Source organism: Macaca mulatta, chromosome 1 (assembly GCF_049350105.2).
Source record: "Macaca mulatta isolate MMU2019108-1 chromosome 1, T2T-MMU8v2.0, whole genome shotgun sequence".
Classification (NCBI taxonomy): domain Eukaryota; kingdom Metazoa; phylum Chordata; class Mammalia; order Primates; family Cercopithecidae; genus Macaca; species Macaca mulatta.
Window position 1 is genome coordinate 188,873,455 of NC_133406.1, and position 16,866 is coordinate 188,890,320.

General features: G+C 42.4%; 2 protein-coding genes across 56 annotated transcripts in view; one reads left to right on the forward strand and one right to left on the reverse strand.

Annotated features, from left to right (window-relative positions):
• NRDC (nardilysin convertase) overlaps positions 1-6,453 on the forward strand; it is a 100,242-nt gene extending 93,789 nt beyond the window's left edge. For 5 of the 6 annotated variants that reach the window (XM_077957218.1, XM_015139671.3, XM_077957230.1 and 2 more), the window contains 9 exons: positions 948-979; positions 1,191-1,329; positions 3,360-3,407; positions 3,657-3,709; positions 4,075-4,158; positions 4,706-4,796; positions 5,047-5,163; positions 6,021-6,110; positions 6,234-6,453. In XM_077957218.1, the coding sequence (XP_077813344.1) occupies positions 948-979; positions 1,191-1,329; positions 3,360-3,407; positions 3,657-3,709; positions 4,075-4,158; positions 4,706-4,796; positions 5,047-5,163; positions 6,021-6,110; positions 6,234-6,431 (852 nt within the window). In that variant the 3' untranslated portion in view covers positions 6,432-6,453. Of the gene's footprint in view, positions 1-947; positions 980-1,190; positions 1,334-3,359; positions 3,408-3,656; positions 3,710-4,074; positions 4,159-4,705; positions 4,797-5,046; positions 5,164-6,020; positions 6,111-6,233 lie in introns of all 6 variants that reach the window. The other variant, XR_013402055.1, reaches the window with a different exon arrangement.
• Positions 6,454-7,385: 932 nt separating this feature from the next.
• OSBPL9 (oxysterol binding protein like 9) overlaps positions 7,386-16,866 on the reverse strand; it is a 167,436-nt gene continuing 157,955 nt past the window's right edge. For all 50 annotated transcript variants that reach the window (XM_015139705.3, XM_015139695.3, XM_077957303.1 and 47 more), the window contains 9 exons: positions 14,281-14,452; positions 12,986-13,070; positions 11,608-11,718; positions 11,280-11,343; positions 11,026-11,166; positions 9,715-9,793; positions 8,992-9,083; positions 8,128-8,263; positions 7,386-7,907 (listed from right to left, as the gene is read on the reverse strand). In XM_015139705.3, the coding sequence (XP_014995191.1) occupies positions 7,833-7,907; positions 8,128-8,263; positions 8,992-9,083; positions 9,715-9,793; positions 11,026-11,166; positions 11,280-11,343; positions 11,608-11,718; positions 12,986-13,070; positions 14,281-14,452 (955 nt within the window). In that variant the 3' untranslated portion in view covers positions 7,386-7,832. The remainder of the gene's footprint in view (positions 7,908-8,127; positions 8,264-8,991; positions 9,084-9,714; positions 9,794-11,025; positions 11,167-11,279; positions 11,344-11,607; positions 11,719-12,985; positions 13,071-14,280; positions 14,453-16,866) is intronic.

The window sequence follows — 16,866 nt, forward strand, 5'->3', positions numbered from 1 at the left end:
TAGATGCCCAAATTTCTTTCTTGAAGCAGTGGGTTGGTGGAGAAGGAACAGTAATAAGAGTGGGAGCATATGAGGAGTTAGTTCTGATGCATATTGAGTTGGAAATGTCTGTGGGGCCTTGTACCTAAGGCTTTTTCCTCAGTCAGATGCTTGTTCAAGATTCTCTCCCTAAACTGTTTGGCTATTACATCCTCCTCCATGGCTTCCCAGTTTCTCAGGGCTGGCCCTTTGATTGGAATATATAAATGGTCACTCTTGAAATTGTGGCTGCTATCCTCCCCTTTCTATCTTCATTCTTCAACCCCAAAACCAGCCTTAGTTTCTGTCTTGGCCACCAAAAGAATTTTAAGTCTCAGTCCACAAAGGGAAGAGAAGAAATAGCTGCCTGTTTTTCCGAGCACCGTTGGAGTACCACGCAAGGGCTTTTGGCACAGAGTCTTTAGTACCATGAATTTCCCCCAGTGGAAATCACTTTAGAGAAGAGCTCGTCCCTCCACTTATTCCTTATTTTATAGATAAGAAAACAGACTTCTTAAGAGGGGAAGAAGATATATTCACTCAGTATTAAATGTTACTTTCTTTGCTTTATCCAGGTTCTATGTCAATGGGCCCAGGATTCTGAAACATAGTCCATGTTGTCATAAAGGCCACAGCCTAGTTGGGTAAACTAACACTGAACAATTAAGTTTGATCCAGTTGGGAATCTGTATATGGGTGAACAGATTGCCAAGAGAGCCAGAACAGTTAAGAGCCACTTAGTGTTCCACAAACACAATAAATCTTGAATCAGTAAATGAATAACTTGTCCAGCATTTAGGTCACCAACTATATCTGCTTTCCTAAAGCTGTGCAGGGCTCCCCAAGCAATTGGAACATTGATATTAGTTGATTCTGGGTGAAATGAATGTCTAGAGAGCTTAATGTAGTTATTCTCTTTTGCGTCTTAGGAATCTATGGATTTCCTGAAATATGTTGTTGAGTAAGTATTTGAATTTTCTCTTTGGGGTTATGTGTTCTTACCAGCGAGAGGGCATGGAGCCACAACTCAGTTAATTGTTACTAAACACCCAACTGAAACACTACTTGTGGTAGATTTTTTGAGGCTGGTGTACAAAGCAATTGAAAAGTTAGAAGGCCTAGTTTCTTACAGTTTTTGGGTGCCTCAGTGACCCATACTGATTCTCTTGTAGCAAACTAAACTTCAAGCCTCTGAAGCAGGAGATGCCTGTGCAGTTCCAGGTGGTAGAGCTTCCCAGTGGCCACCATCTATGCAAAGTGAAAGCTCTGAACAAGGGTGATGCCAACTCTGAAGTCACTGTGTACTACCAGGTCAGTTGGGGGTACTAAAGACTGGTGGAAGGTCCAGTACCTGGGGATAAGTGACCCAGTGACCTTCAAGGCCCTTTATAGTTACTTCTGTAGTTTTATGCTTGGGACCATTTGTCCTCTTGAAGCAACTACATTTAAAAATTGCTCCTGTTGGTAAGATGGGTCCTTTTGCAATCACAGTGAGGTATTGCTTCATTCATCACCTAAGTACTAATCTAGAGGACCAGAAACCGAGGTGTGGATGGAAATCCCTACGTGTGCCCCTAGTAGAACTCCAAGGAGCAGAAGGACATTTGTTAAGGGGCAGTTTTGAAAAGGAGACAGAAGTAAACATAGCCAAACAATTAAGACACAGCAAACAGAATGGCTACTGGAGTCATAAATGTTTAAAGCACCTGAGAGGAAGGATTTATCACCTCTGTTTTAGGGTGACGACTCCATGATCCAGAGCCCCTTACTTCTTGAGGTCATACCAGCTGGGTCTCAAATTTATTCCTTTTGTCTTCAGATTCTGTGTTCTTTCCACACCATTCTATTGGGGTGGATGGTGCTTAACGTAAGGAAGCACTTGGCAATAATCACAGTTAGGCTATAGCCTGCTTTAACCTTGGTCCCACTCGCTTCTAGAACTATGGGGATCTTCCTTAAACCTTGCCTGTCTAGTCTGATTACTGACTTCCCAAATTCTGGAGCTCCTGTAGCTGCTGCTGTTACCTTGGGTTCCCTGCATCGGGAATTCACTTCTTTGTTAGGTCTTGAAGATCCCTGACTGGGCTTTGGGTGGGATGGCCTGATTATCATTTCTTTGTCTTGTATCTCTGGCCCTGGGCCTCAGCCTTATTCTGACATTATCCTGGTCTGATTGTCAGGAGCAAATTCACTTGCCCAGTGTCATGATCATCTCGTTATTGAAGTTGTGTCTTGTCCTAGTCTTCTTAATGAGTAGTTTGATTTAGGAACAACAGCAATTTTGGAGCTAGGTTGGTAACATTTTTGTCCTTCCGTAGAGGCCCTGCTTCTCTCTGGAGCCTCTGTGGTTGTAGCATTCCAACCTGCAGCCTTTTCTAGGTTATGACTACCAGGTCCCAAACTCCACAAATGGTACGGCCTAGCCCTTCTTAACCTAGTCTACATTTTCAGTGCCTGTGACTGCCTACAACCCCAGGACAGGAGTACTCATTTTCGGCAGGATTTCACATTGTAAGACTATGTTTATAGAAATGCTTTCCATCAGTCACCTCTTAGCACTAGCTTCTAATACAGACTGTTTCCTTTTGGAAACCATATCCTTTCTCAGAGAGCATTGGTTTTGTTGTGGTCTGTTTAGAGGGAAACAGAAAATCTCAATGCTGACTAATCAGGTCTTGCAAGGGCACATAGGCATTAGCTTCTTCCTCTGGTGAGTGGGAAGCAAATGAGTCTGTGTGAGAGGAACCTGCAAGATCCTGACTCTGGGATGCACTAGCAACATCCTTGTTTATTGGCCTCCTGTTCTTTCATTCTGAATGCATTATTTTGCCAGTCTTGGGCAGCTAGCATGTGGTCCCAAAGCATGGCTTCTTCCTCCGAAATATTTTTCTTATCAACTGATTTTGGTCCGTGTGTGTGGCACCAATTCTTGTGTGTGGCACTATTCATTTTCTTTCCTCCTGAGGAATAGATCCAGATACATTTCAGGATTCCCCAGACATTTCCTGCTGTCTTCCTTAGGGCTCTGAGTTGCAAGTACTTAATTTTAGAATGTGTCCTCTGACAGGATCCGGCAGGTCAGGGATTATTAATCTCACTTTTGTTTGCACCTGCAATTCTATGCTAGTGCCAGGAGTACAAATGGTCAAGCTTGACTCCTGTCGTCATAGACCTTCAGTCTGGTGGGAAGGCAGATATGTAAACAACATCGAAGTATGATTAACTCTCTTAGGGGAGAGCATTGGTGGTGATACCTAAGTGGTTGCCTAGAATAGCTGGATTATTTAAAAGCCCTATAAACCATTGGATATTCAGTTGACCTGACAACCGTCTCTTCTCAGTCAGGTACCAGGAGTCTGAGAGAATACACTCTCATGGAGCTGCTTGTGGTAAGTGCACAGAGACACTGAGGTTTCCAGCAGCCCCCGGCCCACTTTTCTGCCTGGGATAGGGACATGGGGAGGTCAGAGACCTGTGATTTGAAGGTGAGATGGTCATCTACTGTTCTCACCCGGTATAAGCATGGACAGGCACTAAGGGAGGCTGGACTTGGGAGGTATGTGAAACACTCTGGGGAGAGAAATGGAGGTTTCTCTGCTGGGAGGAGTTGGGCTGATGGGCAGTATGTTGAATTACAGATGCACATGGAAGAACCTTGTTTTGACTTCCTTCGAACCAAGCAGACCCTTGGGTAAGTCTGCTGCAAGGCCACTGAGCTCAAGTAAGGGCCTAGGGCTAATTGCAGGCTGACGTTCATCAAATATCCTTACTGAGCAGCCTGTTAGAGCTTCCTTCCGTCTCACAGGGTGATACTTACTCATCCAAACTTTTGGAATTTGTACCTTGGACTATAATCAGGTTTTCCATGGGTCAAGTTTCAAGATAAGAAAAAAGGCTAGTGTGTGGTCCCCAATTCAGGAGAGGTATGGACACCTTAACATTTTTGGGTCGTTCCAGTAAGGATGGGCAGAAACTTTTCCCACTCCTATCTAGTGCCTCCAAGGCCAAGGCCCAGATGATCACCTGAGCTCATGTAACTTTTCTCTCTGGCTGTAGGTACCATGTCTACCCTACCTGTAGGAACACATCCGGGATTCTAGGATTTTCTGTCACTGTGGGGACTCAGGCAACCAAATACAAGTGAGTGAATAGATGAGTGTAACCTCCTATTATGGGCATGGAGAGTAGGGGCTACATGTGCTTCCTTAAACCTTAGGCACCCCTGACCAAGTAGGTTTGCTCTGTTTAGTCAGTGGAAGCTGGGAAGATGGGGGTTGTTATAGATGACCTGTTCCAGGACTGATCAGTAGTTCCAGTGGCCCTATAGGATTTGATTCAAGTCCTGTGGTCATTGTGTGGGGCTTGCCAGTTTCTTCTCTTCAGGCAGACCTAAGGACAAGAAGGGAAAGGATGCCTGATCTGACAGGCATGCTGTTAGTTTTCAGATTTGGAATGGTCAAACATGGTTGTGACTGCTTCATTATGAGGATACCTGGAAACTCGGCTGGAGGTGGGGTGAGGGGGAGGGTCCTGTTCTCTTTCTTTCCTCAACTTCAGGTGGAATACTGAGGCCTGGGAAAACACTTTAGCCTTTTTTCCTGGAAATGTGTCTTAGTCTTAATTCTTTCTTTTATCTTCTGCCTGAGATCAGGTTTCTGATGACTTAATTGAAGATGTTTTGTTTCAGTTCTGAAGTTGTTGATAAGAAGATAGAAGAGTTTCTTTCTAGCTTCGAGGAGAAGATCGAGAATCTCACTGAAGAGGCATTCAACACCCAGGTGACTGTGCCAGCCTGGTCTTTTGGCCTTTGGCCCACACAGGTTCCCAGATACAAGTCTTAACAGGGCTTCGCTGGCCAGTTTTTGAGCTTTGCAGCTCCACCTTCCTCTTACCATAGTGTCCCCCTAGCTTCATCCGTCCGTCTCATACTGGCATGTCCATCACAAGCCAGGCTGGACAGGGCCCGGTGTGTTCTGGGGGAAGTGGTATGTGGCCCCCCCTGAGCATCTTTCTTTTTGGTGGGAACAGGTCACAGCTCTCATCAAGCTGAAGGAGTGTGAGGATACCCACCTTGGGGAGGAGGTGGATAGGAACTGGAATGAAGTGGTGACACAGCAGTACCTCTTTGACCGCCTTGCCCACGAGGTAACATGGTTTTCAGAGTAAGACAGCTCAGACAAACTGGTGAAGGTTCCTGATTCTACAGGAATCACAGGTTCATGCACACCAGCATTGTGTGGAAGGAAACTCGAAACACTAGTCCTGGCCTGATTACTCGCTCACTTCTTGAGTTTTCAGACTGGCCTCTAGCACCTTAGTTGGCCACGTGAGCTGGGTGCTAATCCTTACCACATCACCACCAATTTCAATCAGAGCAGCTCTATTTTTATGCTATATATTGAGGTTTACAAGATTTTGTGGAGAAAATAGTTTTGCCATTTAAAGAAAACTGAGGACTCTTTGTCTTTATGGAGTTCATTATTCCAGGTGCCGGTCTTTTGACAACTTCTATTCCAAAGTAGTAAAACCTGTGAAAAACAGATCTGGATCCTGTACCTCAGTGTGACTTTGGTTAATATGTAGCCCCTATATGGTGAATTACCATAGGACATCATTGCTCTGTGATGGAAAGAGGCTTCATCTTAACGCAGTCTAGTTTTCTTAATAGAAGCAAGGTAGATTTCCTCAAGCCATGGTATGCAGCTACCATGTAACTGGGAGGTGACACTAAGGAGATGTGGGTGTTGGGCTCAGTGTCTGATATTTAGCTGTAATTAGAGCATCTGCTAACCTCTCTTGCCATTGTAGATGATTGGTATAAAATGTGAAGGTATGCGAGAGCTTCATCATTGTTTTGGTCTGGAAGATTAGGGGTGACCTGAGAATAGGAAGAATAAAATGTCTTCAGATGCTAAGCAGGTCCAGGGACATCTGCCTGGGGGTTAGGTTTAAGAGCTAACTTTCTTCTTAAATTTCTTTCCTATCTTCCCTTCCCTTGTCAGATTGAAGCACTTAAGTCATTCTCAAAATCAGACCTGGTCAACTGGTTCAAGGCTCATAGAGGGCCAGGAAGTAAAATGCTCAGCGTTCATGTGAGTATGGTTAACTCCATCCAGTCTAGGGTTGTCGTTTACTGAGTTTGGGTGGTTATCAGAAATCTTAAACCCCTAAATCTGGTCAGCAGAATTTTCACTTTTGTCTTTGACCTCTTTCAGGTTGTTGGATATGGGAAGTATGAACTGGAAGAGGATAGTACCTCTTCTGGTGAGGATTCAAATTCTTCTTGTGAAGTGATGCAGCTAACCTACCTGCCAACCTCTCCTCTGCTGGCAGATTGTATCATCCCCATTACTGATATCAGGGCTTTCACATCAACACTCAACCTTCTCCCCTACCATAAAATAGTCAAATAAACTGCAGTCGCGTTGGCCTGAAGCAATGTGTATTTTAAAATGTGTTTGTATTTTATGGAGTTATACTACTGCCTTAGGGCTTCCACTGAAGTTTTGCACTGGCATCATAGCATTTGATTTACTTTTTATCCTTTCTTTGTTGAGACTAATAAACCCAGGGTTACTGTAGGAGCTGGCAAAGGAAGATTAGCAGAGTGGGCCAAATGAGACCAGAAAGCTTGCAGCAGCACTTTGAGAAGCCCTGGCCTGTGTCCTCTCAGACTGAGAATCCACTTCTTGAAAGGCCTTATGTAACCAGTATATTGAATAACTAAATGCTAGGTATTAGTGTTTGTTAGTACCTAAATGCTAGGTACTAACTCCTGTGTGGTTTTTTTTTTTTGATGTATTTTTAAATAAAGATAGTTCTGTATTTCCCTTCAGAATGAGCCATTTGCTGCTGTGGCATTCATTTTATCATATCTATGTTGGTTCACTGTGGGGTGGGGATCTATAAATACATACTCTTCCCAAACCCTCTAAAGCAATAAAACATTTTTGGATAAAATGTTGGCAGGCAGCCCTACATGTGCAATATGAGTTAAGATTCTGGGGAATCGCCTGGCAGGGCTAAAGACAGAACATAGAGTCTGAGAGGAAAAGAATGGATCCTCCATTTTTCAAGTGTCTTTCTGAAAAGCTAGCTCTTGTATTCAAGGTTGCTGAATAATTGGCTTCCAAGTTTAACCATAAAAGATAATAAAAGATGCACATTTTTTAAAAAAGGTTGGAAAAATTACTTTATGAAGCCTTAAGAAGCACTAAGAATAATTAATTAAACTGTAATCCAGGATTAGATACAATTTAATAATAGTTCAGTTCCAAAATAAAAGTTATTTTAAGACCATGAAATTTCCTAACACTTGATTTTAATGCATTGCACTAATTTTCTAAAACAACTCAGAGGAACCCATATTTACAGTAGGCAGAATATTTATGAAAAAATCTGGCATCAGGTATATTTTATATATATGTATGTGTGTGTATGTGTATGTGTGTGTATCCCGAGATTATATGAACTAAGAAACAGGTTGTATATCTTAACAGCAGAACTAGAGTGCAGTTTCAGACTTGGATTTATAAATGCTTTCAACGTGTGGTGTTTGGAAAAGGAGAAGACATCATCTGGTTTTCAAAACCTGAAGTTTTTCTCAGGACTGAAATCAAAATCGTAACTGCCACAGAGGGAAAAGGGAAGCTTTTCCCCTTAATTGTTCATTTGCGTCAGAAAGTCCAGTATCCCTGAGATAGGAACCACTGTAATTAGAAGGGAGTGAACAGGTTTCTCCCAAAGGAAGATTGTTTGTTGCTGAATTATGCCTACTGCCCTGATCATCAGGTATAAACTTTGCATCTTCCAACCTAATGCTTGGCAGCACCAAGACGTTTCAGTAATGGTTCATCATAAACCCAGCATTCTCCATCTTCATGAAATAACTGTAAGAGAAAGGGGAAGAATCTAATTACATATTTGCTTTGTACTTCTATAATATTATTTCATGTCTTCTCCCCACCCTGACATTAGACTGAAATGAGTTTCAAGTAGGGACCAGGGATCATCTTGTTTATAAACAGTGTTTGGCACATCACTTCTTCAACATTCACTGAAATAAATTAGGAGGAATAGCACTTAGGAGGGTGGGGCAGGCAAGATTACCCTTGTCTCCCACTGAATCTCCTTCTCCTTCCTTTCTCGGGCTTCTGCTCTTTGTCTTTCTTCAAGCCTGTGCTTTGCTTCAGTTGCTGCATCAATGTCTCTGATTTTTAAGTTGAAAGTGACATCCTTCCAAAGGCTAAAACAAAGAGAGAAGAGGAGCTGGCAATGTTGAGAATGAAAGCCTGCAGCCATCCTGAATGTCGTTTAATACAATTCAAATGGCTTTAAGTGCTGTAGGTCACAGACTAAATCTCCTTATGCTGGCACCAGGGCACTGGAGTAAGGAACAGAGATATGGGCTCAGAAGACTCCACTGCTAGTTATCAAAGAAGGAAATAAGGGCTGCCTGATAATATGATAAGGTCAACAGAAGAAAAAGAATAGTGGAAGCTGAGACCTGGGATTCTACTTCTGGCTCAATGTTTAACTTACTGTGTAACTCTGGGTCAATCAGTTTACCTCTGTAGGGCTTGAGTGTCCCTTAATATAAACTGACAGTTAAGAGGAACTGAGAAGTTCCATTTCAGAAAAACTCCCTTGGATTTAACAATGTGATGGCGAAAACAGTATGAATGGAGAGAATAAGGGTCAAGAGGTAAATTACAAAGGCTTAAGGTAGTTAAGATGTGGCTTCCTCTCAAGGCCTTTATTCCCATTTCAGGAAAGAAGGTAAAGAGAAGTTAGCTAACTGAGCCATCCATGGTCACAAAGGTAGTAAGTGGTAGTTCTGACATACGAACCCAGGCATTCAAACTTGGTCTACACTATTATGCTCTGCCCTACTGTCTCTCAAACCCAGGCCTGTGCCTACGCCTAGGCAAAGTTTAAGCACTGCAGCAATAGTTACACTTAATGTCTGCTTACCTGCGGGATTCATACTCATTCTGATCTTCCAATTTCCTCACTTTCTTCTTGATTATAGGCAACTTCTTGGTATCTACAAAGACTGTATTTTCCTAGAAAACAATAAAGGTAGATGGGAACTAGACCCATAAACCCCTAACCTAATGTTAGGCGCACTGTAGTGCTTTTGACATTTCAAATTCTCTAGGTCCGAAATGCAGTTCACTGGCTCCTCCTGTTGATTTCATACCATCTTTCCTCTTTATTTAAGAACACTGCGTGGGTAGTAGTACAGACTGCAAGTTCCTTGAAGGAAAGGACTATCTTAACTCATTTTGCTATCTCTGGTGCCAGGCAGTCAGTAAATTTTATTATACAAAATCTTAAGTTGTGTATGAAAATCACAGATTAGTGCTTCATTTTATAAACATACCCCACATACTTAACATTTACTGGGTTCTTACTATGTGCCAGGCATTGTTTCACATATATTATTCTCAAGTGAGAGCAGAGAGAAAAGTAAAAATGATTATAATTACCTATTCTGCTGGGAGAAGGTGAGGGAAGGAAAGAAAAAGCTTGCCCTGAAGAGATGACATACATTGGAGCTGTCCTAAAGTCCCAGCTCTAATGTACTGTAGAAGGAAGAGCATTATGAAGGAAGTGCTAATGAAGGAAGCCAGAATAAGGGATAAAGTACAATCTAATGTAGCCTAAAACAAGTGGCAAAATAGAGGATCTTACCCCTGTTGCATATTTTGCATACATCACACCATTCCATTCCCCTTCAATTGAGCAAAAAGACTTCTTGTCATTTGGAGAACTGAAGACAAAAGGAAATACTTGTGTTAGTCTCAAGTTGAAAAGTATTCTACCAAAGAATCTGCTCAGTGTGGCCCAACTACGGAGTAGAGCACAGAAGAGCAACCGTGAAGTTTTTGACGAAAGCATCTTAACAGAACTGGACTCCCCAGGGCTAACTCTAAGAATGAGGGCCTTCAGCAAGATGCTTATGAACTTGAGCTCCCAAGAACAGTGGGTTTGGGCAAGAACGTCCTATTCTGGGTGCAAGGACCATAACAGACTTGGCAAATTCCCTATCCTCAACCTGTCCACAGCCTAGTGGAGACACATATCACCACTGAGATTCTACGTGGTAAGTGCTGTGGTGAGCTTACATGGGCACTGGGGGTCAGGGAAGGCTTTGCTTAAGAATATAATGCTGGAGACCAGGCTTTCATCCTCAGGTTGAAAAGGACCTCTGTGCCAAATGGTGTGAATACTTTCCCTGAGCAAGGATCCATTCTGCAAAAGCCATAACAGACCTCTACTTGGACACACAAGTATGGAATGTGAGAAGATAAGCAACACAGCAAAGGCCTGGTTAGGAAGGGCAAGGCATAAACAAGATTGAAAGAGGCCAGAAAAGGGGGAAATGAACAGGGCAGAGGGAGGAGAGCTGCTATCAGTGCCTGAAACTTTCTTTCCCACTGTCCCCTTCCCCCCAATTAAGGGTTCCAGAGTCAGAGAAAGTCATGGTGCCCTCACTGTAGACCTTCCACTGACTGGCACAGCCATCCGCATCTGACCCGAGAGTATCAAATGGAAGCAAGCCAGATGCCTGCAAAATGTGATGGTTACTATTTTTCCCTAGCAAAGGCACAGAAAAAGGGGTAGCTGTAAGGACTTGGAGGCAGTGCTGCGGGGGTCACAAAGTCTGCTGTAAGGACCAGCTCATCGTTCAATCTGGCAAGAATAAATTAGCGATCCATAATCTGGTTTAGCTAGGCAACCTAGGAAGGCCTCTTTTGGTTCAACATTGCAAGTCAGGTTCTTAGGAAGGAAACCTATCAATGACCTTTGACTGCTCTGAATATATGTTTTAGGTCTTCTTCTGATACCAGATTTTAACAAAAGACATGACACACAAAATGTGAAACAGGCTTACAAAGACAGAACCATTCTTTCACACTCCTAATCCAGAAGCTATAGTTCAAGACAAAAGGCAATTATTTCAGAAAAGCATAAGAGCTCTAAGGCAGAAAAAATACCTACAAAATCTCAGCAGTAATTCTGTGCTTCTTGCCCCCATAGAAGGGTTTAGTGTGGAAGATGATATTTGCACTATAGCCTGTTTTGGAACAATTAATATTGCATTCTCCTCCTAATTCCACCCAGGGCACTGTGAGGATAGACCTGCAAAATCAAAATTTTTAGGTAAGGTTGACAGTTAAGAGGAAGAGGGGGAAGGGGCATGTTTCAGGGAACAGCAGAGTCTACTGCTGATGACAGGAAATGAGCACACTTGCCTTCCATAGCCATTGGGGAATGTGAGAATGTAATGTTCATCATAGTCTAGACATGAGACACAGCCTGTGGAGAGAAAGGACAGAATCTCTGATGAGTAGTGCCAAGTGGCCACAAGGCTTTCTTGTCGAGTTGATGGATACTCCATTCAATTTAGGGATAACCTATCTAGCTCCCCACCCTTGCTCTCACCCCCAATACCAATGCTTAGTTGCTAACAATGACATCTAGTCTAGCCATTTTCTTTTACTAGACAAGTGTCCATCACACATTAGAATGACATAAAATTCTCCTATAACACTGTAGTCCACCCAGTGCCAACACACTTACCCTGCCCTATGTTGTGCACCCCAATTGACATCCCAAGGAACTTTGATTTGGTCCAGATATGAGCATTGAATTGTATCTTCTTGTTAAAACACTCAGCATAAAAGGCTGAAACTGAATAGAAATTTTCAGTTAGTACATTATATACCTACAGCCACCTCTCCAAAATTACATAACCTAGGGAAATAACTGGCTTCATGGGGAAATCCTTTACCCTTCAAACAGCCTCCAATTAGGCCAGGAGGTACCTACCTTTTATACCCTTTTCCCCAATGCAAGCATTCATTCAGAGACATGTGGACAGGGTCATCCCTGAAATGATGCTGTGGCCAACCCAGGAAGCCTAAAACCAAAAGGGCTATCTGTTCTGGTCTGCAAGTATGCCCAGGCTCCAGCCCCAACCTAGGCCCATCCAGTGTTTCCAGTTTTAATACTGCACTAAACAAACAAGATGTTGAGGGTATGTACAGTTGACCCTCCATATCCATGAGTTTTGTACCCACAGATTCAGCCAACTGTGAGTCTAAAATATACAGAGGCTGTCCTCAGTGGCTAATGCCTGCAATCCCAGTACTTTGGGAGGCCAAGACGGGAGGATCACTTGAAGCCAGGAATTTGAGACCAGCCTGGGCAACAGAGTGATACATTGACTCTAAAAAATAAAAATAAAAAAATTAGTTGGGTGTGGTGGCACACGTCCATAGTTCCAGCTAATTGGGAGGCTGAGGTGGGAGGATCATTTGAGCCCAGGAAGCCCAGGAGGCTGCAGTGAGCTATGGCTGTGCCACTGCACTCCACCCTGGGGCACAGAGCAAGACCCTGTCTAGAAAAAATAATAAAATACAAAATAAAAATAATACAAATAAAAGAAACAGTGAAATAACTATTTACGTAGCATTTACACTGTATTAGGCATTACAAGTAATCTAGAGATGACCCAAGTATACAGGAGGGTGTGCATAGGTTATATGAATATAAAAGACACCATTTTATGTAAGACACTTGAGCATCCTCGGTTTTGGTATCTGCAGTATGCCAGGAATACACTGTGTAGAAACTACGTATCACTTATATAAACTGTCTCACAGTTGCTGAAGTCTCTACAGCACAAATTACTATATATAAGATGACTCTGGAAGCATTAAAAGTTGGTTTCCTAAATTCCTTCTTTTTATACATACCTAATTTGTGAAGCTCAGAGTCTGGAGCTTACAAAAGGAAAAGATATGAGGAACCAATCAACTTGAGTTTCCACTTCAGGGAATAGGAAACACACAGCTAGTCACACAACTAACAGTAACCTCAGCTATGGAGCTTTTAATGACCCTCTTTAGACAGGACAGTTGGAGAGCAGAGGTTGCAGAGGAGCTCTGTGACTTACTGGGTGGATGATGGGAAACCTGCTCAGCCACGAATGTTACACTGTTTTTGGAAACCCAGGGAACTGGTCCTTCTGAAACTAGTTCCTGCAAGCAAATATAACATAATTTTCTTTTGATGAGAAAACACAAATGACATCAGAGAATCTGATAATTGGGGTCTCTGCTCGCTCTACACACACCAAGCACCCTATATATATTTCTATTGCAGAACGTTATTCAATATTTTAATTGCTTTGTGTCAGTCTCCCTGACTAGACTAAGACATTCTTAAAGGCAAGGATCATGTGCCTCACTCAGGGCTGACAAGAGTAGGCACTTACCAATGTCTGCCAAATGAGTAAGAACAGACACATGCTTCTCTGTCTTCAGTATGGACTATATATAATGTGTCACTTGGAAAGGGAAACATATGGAGAACCATGTTTACTGACAGATTATTATGTGTCAGGTGCTGTGGGCTATGGTTTTGTTTTTTTCACTTCTGAAAGCCTTTTTACATGCATTTGAGTCTTCCTTGCTGGACATTTTCTTCAACCACTAAATTTGTTGGAGCCTCAGTTCTGGGTTACCTACTTCTGTAGCTATGCTGTCTTCCTAAATAATTTTATCCAATCCTAGAGCTTTAAAATGTCATCTAACTACACTATAATCTTTGAAAGCCCCATCTCCATCTCAAACCTCTCCCTAAACTCCACACTCTTAAATTCCAACTCCCTTCTTAACAGCTTCACAGACCTCTAAAACTTTATATTTTATATTAGATTTTGATTTTTCCCTCCCCAAATCCAATCTTTTCCTTATCAGTAAATGACACTGCCACTGCTTAAGTCCACACACAAGGATTCATCTCTGATGTCTCCTTTCCCTTACCCCCCCCAATCCATCAATCACTTCTACCTCCACAATAAAGCTTGAATCACCATGTCTCTCTTGGAATAATGTCAAAGCCTCCACAATGGTCTCCATGCTTCTATATTTGTCCCTTCTCAACTTACTTTTCACAAAATCATTCTAATGATCTTCTCAAAACAAAAATGAGATCCTGAAAAACCATAAAATTATATTATGGCCCACAAGACCTTGCAAGATCTGATTTCTACATCCCCATCCTCATCTCATCCTACTCTTTTCCCTCCTTCTCACTACATTCAAACTATGCTGCTCTAACAACAATTTCTTCTATGGGTGGTGACCATCTTTTGATCATTGCTTTCATCATTATCATCTGCTCCTAAATAAAATCTTGAATCAGTATACAATTAAGATAATTTAAAAATGTCAATGCAGAACTCACAGTGTTCTCTTCAGTATCATTTGGTAATGTCCAATGACACTGAAAAATCTCGCCCAAAATGGGATTGTATGGCTTTTTGGCAACTGATCCTTTCCTTCCTGCATGAAAGGCTGAGAGGTACCATTTCACAACCTGAACCATTCGATCCTTGGGATCCTTCTGGTCACTAATGCTGCAATGGAGAAAGACAAAATTTAACATCCTGCTTTTTGGTAGAAGACAAGATGATATAACAACCCCCAGCATGGTCCACCTAAGTCCGACTGAGAGGACTGAGGACCTAGGACCAGGGGTTAGCTTAAAGTTTCGTTTTAAAATTGAGGTATAATATATATATAATTAAATGCATTGGTCTTAGTGGTTTAACTTTTTTAAAAAATTTCAACAGGTTTTTGGAGAACAGGTGGTGTGTTTGGTTACATGGATAACTTCTTTAGTGGTGATTTCTGAGATTTTGGTGCACCCATCACCCGAGCAGTACACACTATTTCCAATGTGTAGTCTTTTATCCTTCACACCCCTTCCACCCTTCCCCTTGAAACCCCAAAGTCCACTGTATCATTCTTTTTTTTTTTTTTTTTTTTTTTTTTTGAGATGGAGTCTCACTCTGTCGCCCAGCCTGGAGTGCAGTGGCGTGATCTCGGCTCACTGCAACCTCTGCCTCCCAGGTTCAAGCAATTCTCTGCCTCAGCTTCCCGAGTAGCTGGGATTACAGGTGCTCGCCATCAGCTTGGTTTTTCATTCCCGAGTTTCTTCACTTAGAATAATGGTTTCCAGCTCTATCTAGGTTGCTGTGAATGCCACTATTTCATTCCTTTTTATGGCTGAGTAGCATTCCATGTGTATATATGCCACATTTTCTTTATTTGCTTGTTGACTGATGGGCCTTTGGGCTAGTTCCATATTTTTGCAATTGCAAATTGTGCTGCTATAAACATGTGTGTGCAAGTGTCTTTTTCATATAATGACTTCTTTTCCTCTGAGTAGATACCCAGGAGTGGGACTGATTAATCTAATGGTGCATCTACTTTCTTTCTTTTTTTTTTTTTTTTTTTTTTTGAGACGGAGTCTCGCTCTGTCGCCCAGGCTGGAGTGCAGTGGCGCGATCTCGGCTCACTGCAAGCTCCGCCTCCCGGGTTCACGCCATTCTCCTGCCTCAGCCTCCCGAGTAGCTGGGACTACAGGCGCCCACAACCGCACCCGGCTAATTTTTTGTATTTTTAGTAGAGACGGGGTTTCACCGTGGTCTCGATCTCCTGACCTTGTGATCCGCCCACCTCGGCCTCCCAAAGTGCTGGGATTACAGGCGTGAGCCACCGCGCCCGGCCGGATCTACTTTCAGTTCTTTAAGGTATCGCCATTCTATTTTCCATAATGGTTGTAGTAGTTTACATTCGCACCAGCAGTGTAAAAGCGTCCCCTTTCACCATATCCACATCACATCTATTATTTTTTGATTTTTTGAATATGGCCATTTTTGCAGGAGTAAGATGGTATTAATAGCATTGTGGTTTTGATTTGCATTTCCCTGATAATTAGTGATGTTGAGCATTTTTTCATGTTTGTTGGCCACGTTTTTTTTTTTTTTTGAGACGGAGTCTCGCTCTGTCACCCAGGCTGGAGTGCAGTGGCGCGATCTTAGCTCATTGCAAGCTCTGCCTCCCAGGTTCACGCCATTCTTCTGCCTCAGCCTCCCCAGTAGCTGGGACTACAGGCATCCACCACCACGCCCAGCTAATTTTTTTGTATTTCTAGTAGCGACAGGGTTTCACTGTGTTAGCCAGGCTAGTCTCGATGTCCTGACCTCGTGATCTGCCCACCTCAGCCTCCCAAAGTGCTGGGATTACAGGTGTAAGCCACCACGCCCAGTCAACCATTTGTCTTATTATCATCTTCTTCTTTTGATAATTGTCTATTCATGTCCTTAGCCCACTTTTTGATGGGACTGTTTTTATTTTTCCTTGCTGATCCATTTGAGTTCCTTGTAGATTCTGGGTATTAGTCCTTTGCCAGATGCACAGTTTGCAAATATTTTCTCCTACTCTCTGGGTTGTCTGTTTACTCTGTTATTTCTTTTGCTGCGCAGAAACTTTTTAATTTGACTAAGTTCCATCTATTTATCTCTGTTGCATTCACTTTTGGATTATCGGTCACGAAGTCTTTGCCTAGGCCAATGTCCAGAAGAGTTTTTCCCATGTTATCTTCCAGAATTTTTATGGTTTTAGGTCTTAGATTTAAGTCTGATATATGTTGAGTTGATTTTTGTATAAGGTAGGTGAGTGATGTGGATCCAATTTCATTCTTCCACATGTGGCTTGCCAGTTATCCCAGCACCATTTGTTGAGAAGGGTGTCCTTTTCCCACTTTATGTTTTTGTTTGCTTTGTCAAAGATCAATTGGCTGTATTTCGCTTTATTTCTGGGTTCTCTATTTTGTTCCATTGGTCTATGTGCCTTGGTCTTAGTGTTTTGCTTGAGGAGTTGACAAATGTATATATCTTTTAATTAATCATCAATCAAAAAACAGAATATTTCCATTAATCCGGAAAGTTTCCATATCTCCCTTTCCAAACAATCGCCACATCTT